This window comes from Salmo trutta, chromosome 18 (genome assembly GCF_901001165.1).
Source record: "Salmo trutta chromosome 18, fSalTru1.1, whole genome shotgun sequence".
Taxonomy (NCBI): domain Eukaryota; kingdom Metazoa; phylum Chordata; class Actinopteri; order Salmoniformes; family Salmonidae; genus Salmo; species Salmo trutta.
Window position 1 is genome coordinate 33,090,148 of NC_042974.1, and position 18,268 is coordinate 33,108,415.

At 43.0% G+C, this 18,268-nt stretch overlaps 1 protein-coding gene across 1 annotated transcript in view; it reads left to right on the forward strand.

Moving 5' to 3' along the window:
* LOC115153208 (galactosylgalactosylxylosylprotein 3-beta-glucuronosyltransferase 2) overlaps positions 1 to 18,268 on the forward strand; it is a 31,330-nt gene that overhangs the window by 1,311 nt on the left and 11,751 nt on the right. The window contains exon 2 of the mRNA XM_029698407.1: positions 16,200 to 16,344. Within this exon, the coding sequence (XP_029554267.1) occupies positions 16,200 to 16,344 (145 nt within the window). The remainder of the gene's footprint in view (positions 1 to 16,199; positions 16,345 to 18,268) is intronic.

The following is an 18,268-nucleotide window of genomic DNA, read 5'->3' on the forward strand; positions in this document are numbered from 1 at the left end:
CTATCTGTGCAATCAGACAACGTATTGAAATAAGCCTGGGATATCTTCAAGGGTCATCTAAGGTCCTTGATGACCCTTGTGCCACTGTGTCCAGGCACTGATTCTGGATAGAACAAAAACCTGCATATACATTTTACATTTTAGTAATTTTAACTCAACCCAGAGTTAATTTGCCTAAAACTTGTTTCGAGCAAGTTGGCTCTGTGATCTTCTAAATCATTTTCTGTTCAAATAACCTCATCGACAGCAGGGGCTCATCTCTCATTGATTTAAAAATGTGGTTGTGCATCAGCAGTTTTTCGCTTGTTATGTTAGTCACTGACAGTCACTCAATTAGCCCATGTCAGCTAAAACGTTTTAGATTGGTAAGTTAGCCTAGCGGCCTGCTATCTAAACTTGTCGTAGTTATGGTCGAATAACCGACTGGGGGGTGCCATTGATCATAGATATCACATTAAAAACTGCAAACATTTGTGTCCACCCTATGGCAAAATGTGTACAATTATAGGAAATTAGCTGTAAAAATGCAAAATGTTTCTCTCCACCCCACGAAAAAGATTATAGCAATGCATGAAATTAGTTATACAATTGCAAAACTTCTCTCCGCCCCATGGCAAAATGTGTAGAATTTCAGGCAATTTACTCTAAAACTGCAACATTTTCCCTACGCCCCATGACATAATGTGTAGAATTGCAGGAAATTAGCTGTAAAACTGCAAATTTTTCTCTCCACCCCACGGAAAATGTTCACTGCACCCCACTGATTAACATTTTTTTTTTAATGAAATGAATTAGAAAATTGCAAAATCTCCTCTCCTCACTATAGAAAATGTGTAGTATTACAGCAAACTTTCTTTAAAATTGCAACATTTTCCCTACGCCCCATGACATAATGTGTAGAATTGCAGGAAATTAGCTGTAAAACTGGTAATTTTTCTCTCTGCCCCATGGAAAATGTTCTAGAAATGCATGAAATTAGTTATACAATTGCTAAATATTCTCTCCACCCTATGGAAGATGTGTAGTATTACAGAAAACGTGCTTTAAACTGCAACAATTTCTCTACACCCCATGGCAAAATATGTAGAATTGCAGGAAATGTACTTTAAAACATCAATGTTTTCTCTTCACTGTCAAAAGGGTGGCCTTAGGTTTTTAACCTAAATGCCATCAGACCTCAGTATAAGACCCAGATGCTGACAGTTTGAAGTAACAAATGTTTATTACATAAACAGGGGGCAGGCAAACGACAGGGAAGGAAGATGTCAGTAATCCAGAGCAAAGTCCGAAAGGTAAAGAACGGCAGGCAGGCAGGCTCAGGGTCAGGGCAGGCAGAATGGTCAAAACCGGGAAAACTAGAAAACAGGGACTAGAGAGAAAAACAGGAGTACGGGAAAAACACTGGTAGGCTTGACGAGACAAGAAGAACTGGCAACAGACAAACAGAAACACAGCTATAAATGCACAGGGGATAATGGGGAAAATGGGCGACACCTGGAGGGGGGTGGAGACAAGCATACGACAGGTGAAACAGATCAGGGTGTGACAAATTACCTGTAATTTAAGATTTGAAACTGCTAAATTGTCGCTATGCCCCATAGGAAAATGTGTAGAATTGCAGGAAATTACCTTGAAAACTAGACAGAAATGATTGGATTTGAAGAGGGGGCCCAAGACCTGGTTAGTCAAATCAAATCAAATTTTATTGGTCACATTCACATGGTTAGCAGATGTTATTGTGAGTGTAGTGAAATGCTTATGCTTTTAGTTCCGACAGTGCAGCAATATCTAACAAGTAATCTAACAATTCCACAACAACTACCTAATACAAAAAAATTGAAGTAAAGGAATGGAATAAAAAATATATACATATAAGTATATGGATGAGTAATGCAGGATATGTAAATATTATTCAAGTGGCATTATTAAAGTGACTAGTGATCCATTTATTAAAGTGGCCAATGATTTCATGTCTGTATGTAGGCAGCAGCCTCTCTGTGTTAGTGATGGCTGATTAACAGTCTGAGGGCCTTGAGATAGAAGCTATTTTTCAGTCTCTCGGTCCCAGCTTTGATGCACCTGTACTAGCCTCACCTGCTGGATGGTAGCGGGGTGAACAGGTAGTGGCATGGCTGCTTGTTGTCCTTGATTATCTTTTTGACCTTCCTGTGACATCAGGTGTTGTAGGTGTCCTGAAGGGCAAGTAGTTTGCCCCGTTGATGCGGTGTGCAGATCACACCACCCCCTGGAGAGCCCTGAGGTTATGGGCGGTGCAGGTGCCATACCAGGTGGTGATGCAGCCAGACAGGATGTTTGTCCGTGATGTGTTCGCAGAGGAACTTAAAACTTTCCACCTTCTCCACTGCTGTTCCATCGATGCTCCCTCTGCTGTTTCCTGAAGTCCACTATAATCTCTTTTATTTTGTTGATGTTAAGTGAGAGGTTGTTTTTCTAACAGCACATTCCGATTGCCCTCACCTCCTCCCTATTATCTGTCTCGTTTGTTTTGGTAATCAAGCCTACTACTGTTGTGCCATCTGCAACTTGATGATTGAGTTGGAGGCGTGCATGGCCACGCAGTCATGGGTGAACAGGGAGTACAGGAGGGGGCTGAGCACACACCCTTGTGGGGCCCCAGTGTTGAGGATTAGCGAAGTGGAGATGTTGTTTCCTACCTTCACCACCTGTGGGCGGCCTGTCAGGAAGTCCAGGACCAAATTGCACAGGGTGGGATTTAAACCCAGGGCCTCAAGCTTAATGATGAGCTTGGAGGGTACTATGGTGTTAAATGCTGAGCTGTAGTCAATGAACAGCATTCTTACATACAGTTGAGTCATTAAAACTCGTTTTTCAACCACTCCACAAATTTCTTGTTAACAAACTATAGTTTTGGCAAGTCGGTTAGGACATCTACTTTGTGCATGACACAAGTCATTTTCCAACAATTGTTTACAGACAGATTATTTCACTTATAATTCACTATATTACAATTCCAGTGAGTTAGAAATGTACATACACTAAGTTGACTGTGCCTTTAAACAGCTTGGAAAATGACAGAAAATTATGTCATGGCTTTAGAAGCTTCTGATAGGCTAATTGACATCATTTAAGTCAATTGGAGGTGTACCTCTGGATGTATTTCAAGGTCTACCTTCAAACTCAGTGCCTCTTTGCTTGACATCATTGGAAAATCAATAGAAATCAGCCAAGACCTCAGAAGAAAAATTGTAGACCTCCACAAGTCTGGTTCATCCTTGGGAGCAATTTCCAAATGCCTGAAGGTACCACATTCATCTGTACAAACAATAGTACGCAAGTATAAACATCATGGGACCACGCAGCCGTCACACCACTCAGGAAGGAGACACTTTCTGTCTCCTAGAGATGAACGTACTTTGGTGCAAAAAGTGCAAATCAATCCCAGAACAACAGCAAAGGACCTTGTGAAGATGCTGGAGGAAACAGGTACAAAAGTATCTATATCCACAGTAATAGAAGTCTTATATCGACATAACCTGAAAGGCTGCTCAGCAAGGAAGAAGCCACTGCTCCAAAACCGCCATAAAAAAACTGACTACGGTTTGCAACTGCACGTGGGGCCAAAGATTGTACTTTTTGGTGAAATGTCCTCTTGTCTGATGAAACAAAAATATAACTGTTTGGCCATAATGACAATAATTATGTTCTGAGGAAAAAGGGGGAAGCTTGCAAGCTGAAGAACACCATCCCAACCGTGAAGCACGGGGGTGGCAGCATCATGTTGTGGGGGTGCTCTGCTGCAGGAGGGACTGGTGCACTTCACAAAATAGATGGAATCATGAGGCAGGAAAATGATGTGGATATATTGAAGCAACATCTCAAGAGATCAGTCAGGAAGTTAAAGCTTGGTCGCAATGGGTCTTCCAAATGGACAATGACCCCAAGCATACTTCCAAAGTTGTGGCAAAATGGCTTAAGGACATCAAAGTCAAGGTATTGGAGTGGCCATTCCAACGCCCTGACCTCAATCCAATAGAACATTTGAATGCGTGTGCGAGCAAGGAGGCCTACAAACCTGACTCAGTTACACCAGCGCTGTCAGGAGGAATGTGCCAAAATTCAACCAACTTATTGTGGGTATCTTGTGGAAAGCTACCCGAAATGTTTGACTCAAGTTAAACAATTTAAAGGCAATGCTAACAAATACTATATAAGTGTATGTAACCTTCTGACTCACTGGGAATGTGATGAAATAAATAAAAACTGAAATAAGTCATTCTTTCCACTATTATTCTCACATTTCACATAAAATAAAGTGGTGATCCTAACTGACATTTCTAACTCACAAGGAATTTTTACTAGAATTAAATGTCAGGGATTGAGAAAAACTGATATATATGGCTAAGGTGTATGTAAACTTCCGACTTCAACTGTAGGTATTCCTCTTGTCCAGGTGGGATAGGGAAGTCTGCTGTGTGATGGCGAATGCATCGTCTGTGGACCTATTGGGGCATATGCAAACTGAAGTGGGTCTAGGGTGACAGGCAAGGTGGAGGTGATATGATCCTTGACTAGTCTGTCAAAGCACTTCATAATGATAGAAGTGAGTGCTACAGGGAGATAGTCATTTAGTTCAGTTACTTTTGCCTTCTTGGGTACAGGAACAATGGTGGCAATCTTGAAGCATGTGGGGACAGCAGACTGGGATAGGGAGCGATTGAATATGTCCGTAATCACACCAGCCAGCTGGTCTGCGCATGCTCTGAGGATGCGGCTAGGGATTGCGAGGGTTAACACGCTTAAATGTCTTACTCACGTCAGCCACGGAAAAGGAGAGCTTACAGTCCTTGGTAGCGGGCCGTGTTGTCAGCACTGTATTATCCTCAAAGCGGACAAGGAAGGCGTTTAGTTTGTTTGGATGTATGACGTCGGTGTCCGTGACGTGACTGGTTTTCTTTTTGTAGTCCATGATTGTCTGTAGTCCCTGCCATATATGTCCCTTGTCTGAGCCGTTAAATTGCGACTCCACTTTGTCTCTATACTAACATTTCGCTTGTTAGATTGCCTTGCGGAGGGAATAACTACACTGTTTGTATTCAGCCATATTCCCCGTCAACTTTCTATGGTTAAATTCGGTGGTTTGCACTTTCAGCTTAGCGCGAATGCCGCCATCTATCCACGGTTTCTGGTTAGGGTAGTTTTTAATAGTCACAGTGGGTAGAACATCTCCTAGGCACTAAAAACTCACTCACCGAATCAACATTTAAATCAATATTATTCTCTGAGGCTATCCGGAACACGTCCTAGTCCGCGTGATCAAAACAATTTTGAAGCGTGGATTCCGACTGGTCAGACCAGCGTTGAATAGTCCTTGTCACGGGTACATCCTGTTTGAGTTTCTGCCTATAGGAAGGGAGGAGCAAATTGGAGTGGTGGTCAGATATGCCGAAGGGAGGGCGGGGGAGGGCCTTGTATGCATCGCGGAAGTTAGAGTAGCAGTGATCCAGAGTTTTGCCAGCACGTGTACTACAATCAGTCAATATGCTGACAGAATTTAGGTGGTCTTGTTCTCAAATTTGCTTTGTTAAAATCCCCAGCTACAATAAAGGCTGCCTCAGGATATATGGTTTTCAGTTTGCATAAAGTCCAGTGAAGTTCCCTGAGGGCCGTCGTGGTATCGGCTTGAGGGGGGATATACATGGCTGTGACAATAACCAATGAGAATTATCTTGGGAGATAATACGGTTGGCATTTGATTGTAAGGAATTTTTGGTCAGGTGAACAAAAGGACTTGAGTTCCTGTATGTTGTTACAATTACACCATGAGTCGTTAATCATGAAACATACACCCCCACCCTTCTTCTTCACAGAGATATGTTTATTTCTGTCGGTGCGACGCACAAGAATCCCGGTGGCTGTACCGACTGCGACAGCATATCCCGAGAGAGCCATGTTTCCGTGAAACAGAGTATGTTACAATCCCTGATGTCTCTCTGGAAAGTAACCCTTGCCCTAATTTCGTCTACCTTGTTATCTAGAGACTGGACATTAGCGAGTAATATACTCGGAAGTGGTGGGTGGTGTGCGCGCCTCTGAAGTCTGACCAGAAGGCCGCTCCGTCTACCTCTTCTGCAGCGACGTTGTTTTGGGTCAGCCTCTGGAATCAGTTCAGATGCCCTGGCTGTTTTGGACAAAGGAACCGCTTCGGAAAAGTCGTATTCCTGGTCGCAATGCTGTAAAGTTGATGTCGCTCTGATATCCAATAGTTCTTCCCGGCTGTATGTAATAACACTTAAGATTTTCTGGGCTAACAATGTAATAAATAATACATAAAAAACGAAATACTGCAAAGATTCCTAAGGACTAGAAGTGAGGCGGCCCTCTCTGTTGGCACCATCTAGTCCGGTCATGTCCTGCAGCAGTCATAGTAAAACTCCTTGTATGCTATTTTTATCGCACTCTAAAAGTCGGAGCTGTGTTATGATTTTAAAGGGGTCCCTGATGAAAAAAGGGGTCCCCGGGCCCCAACAAGTTTGGGAAAGTCTGTCTTAAGTTATGATTTGGGGAGATAAAGAGCCTTAATCTGTGCCTAATGGCAATGTCTAGCCGCAGCTCCAAAGATAGGCCTGTGTAAATATCAGTTATATGATTGGCTGATAGTCAGCCTGCTCTCCCCACCTCATCCAGGACATTACAGAACTCCATGGTAATAGTCTGTCATAGTTTGGTAATGACCTGTCATATAGTGATAATAACCTGACATATAGTGGTAATAACCTGTCAAACATGTTATGCTGTTGATTTTAGCATTGCACAGATAGTGCTGCTGTCAAACATAAGCACATTTTTTCATTTAGCAGTTTTGTGTCCAAAATAAATAATATAGAGATAGACCACATTAGAACTGAATTTGTAGTCAATGAGCAAAAACATTATGAATAGCCTATAAATGCATTCTTAATAACATCCTCTTCAATTCTCTCACAATACCACCACTATTCAATTACTACTAAGTGAGTGAGTGATGTCACTATAGGCTTACTGATTTTAGAAGAGGTAATTTATCATCCTCGACGCGATGAAACAACACCTGAAAGAGATTCTGTTATTACTCTCTTATGTATTATGTCTGAGTTGAAGAGGAAACCATCCAGAAACAATTTGCATAAAGACAGATTATTGTTGTTTTCTCTGTTCTGAAGCATTAACAAGTCACGGCTCGGTGCAATTCATTATGTGCGCAAGACATTCCGCCAGCTTTGCTGCCTCGAAATGGGGTGTCAGCAAACAGAGTCGTCCACATCATAGCCTAGCCTACCTCTCTCCTCTCCCCACTCACAGACAGGCCAGACGGCTACTTTCGTTGAGATTGCATTTTGCCCTCGGGCTGTAGGGAGTCGTGAGCTAGCTGTAGCGGTAGAACTGCAGCATCGTAGTCAATACTGAATGGCTCCCAAGTGTTTAGTTAAACATAGTCTGTCAGTCAGAAATATGTATTGGTCTGACTTGAAAATTACTGCAACCAGACAGCTTGTCAACTAAACCTGTTCACTTAAAGGCTTGAAGGAAATGGCAGGCCATTTGCCTTACCAATGGCTGAAAAGAAGAGGACACAATTTGATCTCTCCTGCATCAACATGGGTATAAACGACTTCCGAAATGAGAAGACTATTAATTGGTGTGAAGATAGGCATACATACGTGACAATAATTGGACTTGAAATACACTGACACATCGTCAGGACAAATTAAATCAAGGGCCATAGTTTCGGAGTGTACAGTAGGCCCATAGAGAGGGCACAAAGGAACCGCAAGAAAGAACAGAAGAGCAAAATCCAATTCCATCAAACCGATGTGAGCAATTATCATAATTACATACTGGATAGTTTTTTTCTCTCTGGGAGCTAAAGCAGAAAGGAGAGAATCTCACAGAGAGAAATTGTCCGTGGCTGAGTGGATGGAGGGGAGAAGGGAGAAAGAGAAGGGTATTGTACTGAAGAAGATAGAGGGGTGAGAAAGGTGGAGGTGAGAGGGTTGATGAACGCAGAACTTCCTCCAGGGGAAGGCCTGCCAGCTCAATGACCTCTCCATTACGGTTGACAACTCCACAGTGTCGCCCTCACAGAGTGCAAAGCACCTTGGCGTGACCCTGGACAACACCCTGTCGTTCTCTGCAAACATCAAAGCAGTGGCCCGCTCCTGCAGGTTCATACTTTACAACATCAGTAGAGTACGACCCTACCTCACACAGGAAGCGGTGCAGGTCCTAATCCAGGCACTTGTCATCTCCTGTCTGGACTACTGCAACTCACTGTTGGCTGGGCTCCCCACTTGTGCCATCAAATCCCTGCAACTTATCCAGAACGCAGCAGCCCGCCTGGTTTTCAACCTTCCAAGTTCTCTCGTCACCCCGCTCTTCCTCACACTCCACTGGCTTCCAGTCGAAGCTCACATCCACTACAAGACCATGGCGCTTACCTACAGAACAGTAAGAGGAACTGCCCCACCCTACCTTCAGGCTATGCTCAAACCCTACACCCCAACCCGAGCACTCCGTTCTGCCACCTCAGTTCTCTTGGCCTTCCCACCCCTGGACTGGGCAGCTCCCGCTCAGCCCAGTCCAAGCTCTTCTCTGTCCTGGCACCCCAATGGTGGAACCAGCTTCCCCTTGAAGCTAGTACAGTAAAGTCCATGCTCATCTACCGAAGACATCTGAAACCCTACCTCTTCAAACAGTATCTTAAATAATCCTCCTCCTCACCTTGACCCCCCCCCCCCCCTAAAAAAAAAACACTTAACCAGCACTTGCACTTGAACGCCACCCCCCCACAACAACCCCGTTCTAGCTCTGACTCTACTGGTAGCTACGTTATTGAAGAAAAATGTACGTTCTATGCCTTTGATGTATGGTTGTCCCTCCTAGCTATCTTAATCGTGCTGCTAAATGTATAAAATGCAAAATGTAGCACTCACATCTGTAGCCATGAAATGCTTTAAACGGCTGGTCATGACTCACATCAACACCATCATCCCAGACACCCTGGACCCACTCAAATTTGCATACCGCCCCAACAGATCCACAGATGACGCAATCTTTATTGTTCTCCACACTGTCCTCTCCCACCTGGACAAGAGGAACACATCATGGCGTACACATCACGGACAAACTGAAATGGTCCACCCACACAGACGGTGTGGTGAAGAAGGCCCAACAGAAATTTGGCTTGTCACTGAAAACCCTCACAAACTTTTACAGATGCACAATTGAGAACATCCGGTCGGGCTGTTTCACCGCCTGGTATGGCAGCTGCATCGCCCACAACCGCGAGGCTCTCCAGAGGGTGGTGTGGTCTACATAACGCATCACCGGAGGCAAACTACCTGCCCTCCAGGACACCTACAGCACCCGATGTCACAGGAAGACCAAAAAGATAATCAAGGGCAACAACCACGCGAGCCACTGCCTGTTCACCCCGCTATCATCCAGAAGGCGAGGTCAGTACAGGTGCATCAAAGCTGGGACCGAGAGACTGAAAAAACGCTACTATCTCAAGGCCATCAGACTGTTGCTTACATACAGACTTGAAATCATTGGCCACTTGAATAAATGAATCACTAGTCACTTTAATACTGCCACTTTAATAATGTTTACATATCTTGCATCCCTCATCTCATATGTATATATGTATTTTATACCATCTATTGCATCTTGCCTATCTTGTCATTGCTCATCCATATATTTATATGTATATATTCTTATTCCATCCCTTTACTTAGATGTGTGTGTATTAGGTAGTTGTTGTGGAATTGCTAGATTACACGTTAGATATTCCTGAACTGTCTGAACTAGAAGCACAAGCATTTCGCTACACTCGCAATAACATCTGCTAACCATGTGTATGTGACCAATGCAATGTGATTTGATTTGACCAAGTCTGGAACCAACAGGATCCTGAATAGCTTCTATCCACAAGCCATAAGACTGCTAAATAGTTAACCAAATAGCTACCCAGACTATTTGCATTGACCCTTTTTTCACAGTATGATAAAAGGGTCATTATCCTGTTATTATCTAACTTGTTACCTAGTCACTTTACCCTTTTACTCACATGAACATATGTATATTGTATATAGCTAAGTTATCATTCCTCATTGTGTATTTAGTCCTCGTGTTATTCTTTTTTTCTATTATTTTTCCATTTGTCTCTGCATTGTTGTGAAGGGCCCGTAAGTAAGCATTTCACTGTTCGTCTACACCTGTTGTTTACGAAGCATGTGACTAATAACATGTGATTAGATTTATTCCTCCATCCTGTCCTCTCCCATTTCCTTCCTTCTTTCCTTTTCCATACTCTCCCCCTCTTCTCTGTCCTCCTTCTCTCCCTTTTTTTCACATCCCTGTCATGTTCTACCCCCTGCTCCCCCCCTCCTCATCCCTGTCCTTGTCTATTCCCTCAGGAGCAGTGTGAGTCTGTCTAAATGCTGGCATTGTCTACCCTTCAACCCTGATCCCAACCCACCCCCAGCTGGTTTGAAAGGAAAGAGATAGAAACAATGCCCTTAGAGCACAAACACAAACACACACACACGCGCCCATACACACACACACACACACACACACACACACACACACACACACACAGATTCCCGCGTGCGCGCACACACGTTATTATTCACGCAGACACAGCAAACTCACCTCCATCCCCCACACAAACACATCATGCATCACTGCATCACAATTTCATAACCTCTTAATTTTCTCTCCTCTAATTTGATTCATTATTTTTTTCTCCCTCTCGCTCTCTCATTGCTCCTGCTATGCATATTAATGACACATGGAGAAGGCTTGATTAAAATCCGAAAGTGCATTTGAGCACACAATGAAATGACAGCTTCTTCTCTGGGGGAGAAACACATTCATAATGGATTTGTACTGCATAATTTAAAGTCCCATTGTATATGCATACCCTTCATATATTACCTCTGTTAATAGGGTGTAAACAAAGGCAGCCTAGGCATTCACTGACTAAGTTGCTACTCAATATTAGATAGATGACATGGATGCATGTCAAATGGTAACCTGCCGTATTCCTCCATTCCCCTGGTTATGGTCTCTACCACTCAGTCAGATGATGCCTCTGGACAGTACTTCCCTTTCAGACAGAGACCGGGAACTCAGCTACTGTGTCTCACTCCAACTTAATGGGTTCTGGTTTCCTCACATTTACATTTACATTTAAGTCATTTAGCAGACGCTCTTATCCAGAGCGACTTACAAATCGCTATCAAAGAGCCATTGGATGTTATGGCTCACAAAAACAATATTTTTTTAATATTCACTTTTCCACTTTTATAGCTAGAATTCTCTGCAGATGAATTCTGTCTGAAGGGTATTGACTAACTCAGGTGTTAGAGGTTGATGTTGGTTTTGACAGTCTGGGTCTATGGCTGCAGAGGCTAGAGCTTTTAGTCAATCTTTACAGTTCCCAGGTCTCCCTATGCTTTTCGCTTTGAGGCGCTGGTCCAATTGAACATTCATCCTTCTTTCCTCCCTTTCTTGAAGTAATCACTGATCTGTATGTGATTGGATAAATGAAACCACAGTTCTTTCATCCCGCTGCTCTCGTCAATGCTATTCTCTCAGATTAACATATGACTGCTACCCCCGTAGGCACTCCTGTAGATCTGAAAATATCAGAGAGAAGCAACACTATGATAGACGTTTCCTTCTGAAAGGCTGGGTGGAATTTCCACTATATTGCTCACAACTATCCAATCATGTCAGACTTATAGGAGTGCCTTGTGGGTAGGGCAAGAAGTACATTTGTAAGTCAAAATACACTGGATGCATTTTTAAGGATGCATTTTAAACACCTGAACCATCCCTTAGTCTCCATTAATTGGAGGAATTATGCATATCCAAATGGGCCACAGAAGCTGGACAAAACCTAATTTGAACCAAATGAATGTCCACTCATTTATTTTGCTGCTCCCTAGTGTCATCTATATGATTCATCCACAACAGTCGTCATCAGGCTACTCAGGTTAAAAACCATTCAAAGACCGTTACAGGTAGAAACGATGCTGTACCACGAAGCTAAAATAAGACTACACACGGGAGCAGAAAACACTGAGTGAACGGACACTCTCTCTCTTTTCGTTACCATTTTTATAGACCCGACCAGAAGCCTTTTGGAAAAAAAACTGTAGCGGAAACAGAAAGGGGAGAAGGGTTTTAGTGTCGCGCAAGGTCAAGGGCCACAGCATTAGAAGAGAGGGCTTCAAAGATGTGTCCATCGCTCAGAGGTAAAGGGGGAGAAGAAGAGAGAGAGAGAGAGCCTTCCCATCAGTCTGTTGAGTGCTGAGAGTAAGAGAGGAGACATGAAAGATGTAGGCCCTGCCCTGACCGTTTGTGTGACAAATCACACAGCAACATTGTCGCTCTGTAATCCAATATTGTTTTGTATGTTTTGCCCCTTACAAGTGACTTCTTTCAGGTGGTTTGATGTTCTGTAAAGAGAATTGCACTAGAATGGGATCCGTAGTGGGGTTGGAATAAGGAATGAAATGGCACACACACACACAAGCGTACACACACAAGGGTACATATGCACACACAAGCAAGCATATACAGTGCCTTTAGAAAGTATTCACACCCCTTGAATTTTCCATATTTTATTGTGTTACAGTGAAATGGAGTAAAGTGATATTTTTTGTTACTGGCCTACACACCATAACATCAAAGTGAAATTATGTTTTTGGAAATTCTTACAAATTAATTAAAAATTAAAAGCTGAAATGTCGAGTCAATAAGTATTCAACCCCTTTGTTATGGCAAGCCTAAATAAGTCCAGGAATAAACATTTGCTAACAAGTCAGATAATAAGTTGCATTAACTCACTCTGTGTGTAATAATAAGGAGGATGGGAGGAGATGTGCACATCCTGTATTTCCTAGAGATGGGACTTAGAAACAACCTTACGCTGCTTTTAGAATGAATATGCAGTCATATCATTTCACACAGTCACACGAAGCACTGGATATGTATGTGCATCAGTTAATCAATCGACAAATCAATCAACCAATCAATCACACACACATTTCCATGACATGTTTTACCTCTGTTCCATAGCTAATCCTGCTGCTTTGTCTTCAGAAAGTATTCAGACCCGCTGACTTTTTCCACATATTGTTGTTACAGCCTGAATTTAAAATTGATTACATTTAGATTTTGCGTCACTGGTCTACACACAATACCCCATGATGTCAAAGTGGAATTATGTTTTTAGAAATGTTTACAAATTAATACATTAAAAGCTTAAATGTATTGCGTCAATAAGTATTCAACCCCTTTGTTATGTCAAGCCTAAATAACTTAAAGAGTAAACATGTGCTTAACAAGTGTCATGGCCATGACACAAGTCAGTTAATAAGTTGCATTGACTATCTCTGTGTGCAATAATGGTGTTTAACATTAGTTTTGAATAACTACCTCATCTCCATACCCAACACATACAATTATTTGTAAGGTCCTTCAGTCGAGCAGGGAATTTCAAACACAGATTCAACCACAAAGACCAGGGAGGTTTTCCAAGGGCTTGCAAAGAAGGGCATCTATTGGTAGTTGGATAAAAAAAAGCAGACATTCAATATCTCTTTGTGCATGGCGAACTTATTTACACTTTTGATGGTGTATCTATACACCCAGTCACTACAAAGACACAGGTGTCCTTCCTAACTCAGTTGCCGGAGAGGAAGGAAACCGCTCAGGGATTTCACCATGAGGCCAATATTTAAAAAAAAATACATATATATATTTTGGGGTTTTGTTTTTATTCTCCCCAATTACGGGATATCCAATTGGTAGTTACAGTCTTATCCCATCGCTGCAACTCTGGTACGCACTCGGGAGAGGCGAAGGTCGAGAGCTGTGCATCCTCCGAAACACAACCCCGCCAAGCCGCACTGCTTTTTGACACAATGCTCGCTTAACCCGGAAGCCAGACGCACCAATGTGTCGTAGGAAACACCGTATACCTGGTGACCGTGTCAGCGTACATTGCGCCCGGCCTGCCACAGGAGTCGCTAGAGCGCAATGGGACAAGGATAACCCGGCCGGCCAAATCGTCCCCTAACCCGGACGACGCTGGGCCAATTGTGTGCCGCCTCATGGGTCTCCCAGTCGCGGCCGGCTGTGATAGAGCCTGGGATCAAACCAGGATCTGTAGTGACGCAGCTTGCACTGTGATGCAGTGCCTTAGACTGCAGTGCCTTAGGCCCTTCCATGAGGCCAATGTTGTAAAACAGTTACAGAGTTTATTGCCTGTGAAAGGAGAAAACTTAGGATGGATCAACAACATTGTAGTTACTCCACAATACTAACCTAATTGTCAGAGTGAAAAGAAGGAAGCCTGTACAGAATAAAAATATTCCTAAACATGCCTACTGTTTGAAACAAGGTACTAAAGTAATACTGCAAAAAAATGTGATAAAGCAGTTAACCTTTTCCTGAATACAAAGTGTTATGTTTGGGGCAAACCCAATACAGCACATTAGTGAGTACCACTCTCCATATTTTCAAGCATAGTGGTGGCTGCATCATGTTATGGGTAATCCTTAAAAAAAAATAAACAGAATGGAGCTATGCAAAGGCAAAATCTTGGAGATGAATTCGCCTTTCAAAAGGACAATAACCTTAAAGACATGGCCAAATCTACTCTGGAATTTCTTACCAAGAAGACAGTGAATGTTCCTGAGTGGCCGAGTTACATATTTGATTTACTGGAAAATCTATGGCAAGACCTGAAAGTGTGTTTTGTTTGACAAGTAATGATTTTTTCTCAAAAATAGAAGGGGCAAAATTATTGGCACCCCTGTTTTCAATACCTCACCTTGGAAGATAACGGCACTGAGACTAGAATCTTTTATGAGATTTGAGAACACAAAATCAACATTTTGCAATGGTCATTTCAGTCTCTGGACTTGAACCCCATTAAAAACCTGTGGTTTGAATTGAAAAGGGCAGTCCAGAAGCGCAGACGAAAGACATCAAGGATCTGGAAAGATTTTTTTTATGGAGGAATGATCTAAGATCCCTCCCAATGTTCTCCAATCTCATAAAACATTTTAGAAATAAGGCTCTGTGCCGTTATCCTGGCAAGGTGAGGTATTGAAAGGTATTGAAAACAGGGGTTCCAATACTTTTGACCCCTATCTTTTTGAGCAAAAAAAATAATTACTTGTTTTTGAGAATTCAATATAGCTCAGTATATGTGTTATTTGTTTTAGAGTATTTTTTGCTCATCTTTATCAAGGATGCCAATTATTTGGACTTGGTTGTAGTAATTGCACACACACACACACACACACACACACACACACACACACACACACACACACACACACACACACACACACACACACACACACACACACACACACACACACACACACACACACAGAGAGATCCGTCAGGTGTTCCACACTTCAAGGCTACACACTTCCCCACACAGAGTCTGGATCTACACTGCTCCCGTCTGTGTGTGAATTCATTCACAGTGAAAATGTACCATTTAGTGTAGAATCCAGAGAAGAAAGCCGTCTAGCCAAGCTTATTTTCCTCTTTTCAGATTTCATCAGACATCTCTGCTTTTCCACGAAAGCTAATTTAAAGGGAACCATAGTGCTCTCCCAGAAGTTTGGTTAGTGCGTAAAACCCATAATTTCAGATAAGCAAAAGGGTGTGATGGGTCTGCACTCAAAAAGATGTTGCATAAAACATACTTAAATGTTTTATTTGTTGTATTTTATCACTGTATCAGGGATAGCGTACACAGACGTTTGCAGCCTTCAGTGTGTGGGTACAAATTTTTCTTGAAAAATTCTATTTTTCAGTGAAGATAATATAAAAAAAAATATTTTTTGGGTTTTCCACAAAATAAATGTGGTTGTTGATCAACTTCACAGCTTTATCTTTTTTTAGGGGGGCAGGGAGTTCTACATATGGACACATCTCAAAAGTCTATAACAGCCTTCTTGTCTGCTATCCTCTATCTGCACTGATATGAAAGAGCTGGACAAGCCTGGAGAAAATTCACACCAAGAATCCTATTGCTTTGACCTCTCCTGTGTTTTCAGATGTGTGTCTGTCTGTGTGGCCCATGGGACTTCTGTGTGTTTGTGTTTGTGTGTCTAACTCTCTCAACCTCTCTGTGTCTCTAGATGCGTTCAACACGGGGTGTGTCAGTGTGGCCGGTTGGGCTGGTCAGTGGGCGGCGGTACGAGCGTCCCATAGTGGAGAAAGGCAAAGTGGTGGGCTGGTACACTGGCTGGAGGCCCGACCGTCCCTTCGCCATCGACATGGCAGGTAAAGTGCATTTACTGTAGTTAGTCATCTACGGTAGAGGAACAGACACCAGTGGTTCCCTTTCAGTTGTTCAACTTCTTACAGCACAGCTATGGGGAGTTTGCTAGTGACCTCTACTGAAGAACATTAGAATCATGCCTGACATTGCCAATGAACACCGTGACTCACATTTATTTGTAAATGTATCAGGCTTTGCTCCAACTTAATTGTCCCACGTAAGGAGGGCGTGCTCATCCTTCTGGATGTTGCGCGTTAATGTTTGGTAACTATACTAACCAAAATATAAACGTAACATGTAAAGTGTTGGTCCCATGTTTCATGAGCTGAAATGAAAATCCCAGAAATGTTCCATACGCACAAAATGACTACTTATCTCAAATTGTGTACACAGATTTGTTTACATCCTTGTTAGTGAGCATTTCTCATTTGCCAAGATAATCCATCCACCTGACAGGTGAGGCATATCAAGAAGCTGATTAAAAAAGCATGATCATTACACAGGTGCACCTTGTGCTGAGGACAATAAAAGGCAACTCTAAAATGTGCAGTTTTGTCACACAACACATGCCACAGATGTCTCAAGTTTTGAGGGAGCATGCAATCGGCATGCTGAGTGTGCAACAAAGCTGTTGCCAGATAATTTAATGTTCATTTCTCTACTATAAGCCGCCTCCAATGTTGTTTTAGAGAATTTGGCAGTATGACCAACCGGCCTCACAAACGCAGGCGACCTGTAACCATGTCAGCCCAGGACCTCCACATCCGGCTTCTTCACATGCGGGATCGTCTGAGACCAGCCACCCCGACAGCTGATATACCTGTGGGTTTGCACAACTGAAGAATTTCTGCACAAACTGCCAACTGTCATGGAAGCTCATCTGTGTGCTCGTTGTCCTCATCAGGGTCTTGACCCGACTGCAGTTTCGGCGTCGTAATCAACTTCAGTAGGCAAATACTCACCTTCTATGGCCACTGGCACCCTGGAGAAGTGTGCACTTCACTGATGAATCCCAGTTTCAACTGTACCGGGCAGATGGCGTGTGTCAATGTTGTGAACAGAATGCCCCATTGTGGCGGTGGGTTATGGTATGGGCAGGTATAAGCTGCAAACAACGAAGACAATATATTCTATTGATGGCAATTTGAATGCCCAGAGGTACCGTGACAAGATCCTGAGGCCCATTATCGTGACATTCATCCACCACCATCACCTCATGATTCAGTATAATAATGCACGGCCTCATGTGGCAAGGATCTGCACACAATTCCTGGAAGCTGAAAATGTCCCAGTACTTCCAAGCGTGTTCCAGTTCCCGCCAATATCCAGCAACTTTGCACAGGCATTGAAGATGAATCGGACAATATTCCGCAGGCCACAATCAACAGCCTGATCAACTCTATGCGAAGGAGATGTGTCTCGCTGCATGAGGCAAATGATGGTCACACCAGATACTGACTGGTTTTTAGATCCTTGCCCCTACCTATTTTTCAAAGGTACTGTATCTGTGACCAACAGATGCATATCTGTATTCCCAGTCTTGTGAAATCCATAGATTAGAGCCTAATTAGTTTATTTAAATTGACTGATTTCCTTATACGGACTGTAACTCAGTAAAACAATGAAGGCTAACAAGCCGAGTTTGGGTTCAAGACCATGCCCAAATAACATTAATAGAAACTCACATTTTATTGCCTGATATGTCTCGGTGTGGTGCATGCTACGGCTGCCTCCACTCGGGTCAGTAACAGTGGCTTGCCCGGTGGCTGGCACTGTTCCCCTAGTCCATGGTGCGCGCAGGTTCCCTTGGCAAACGTGTGGAATTCTTATGGCTTCCTCTCACAGGTGCCCATACCTCGGCTAGGTCTGAGTAAAGGGACCCGGGGATGAATTGGGGCCTGGGCCGGATCAAATGCCTTGTCTGCC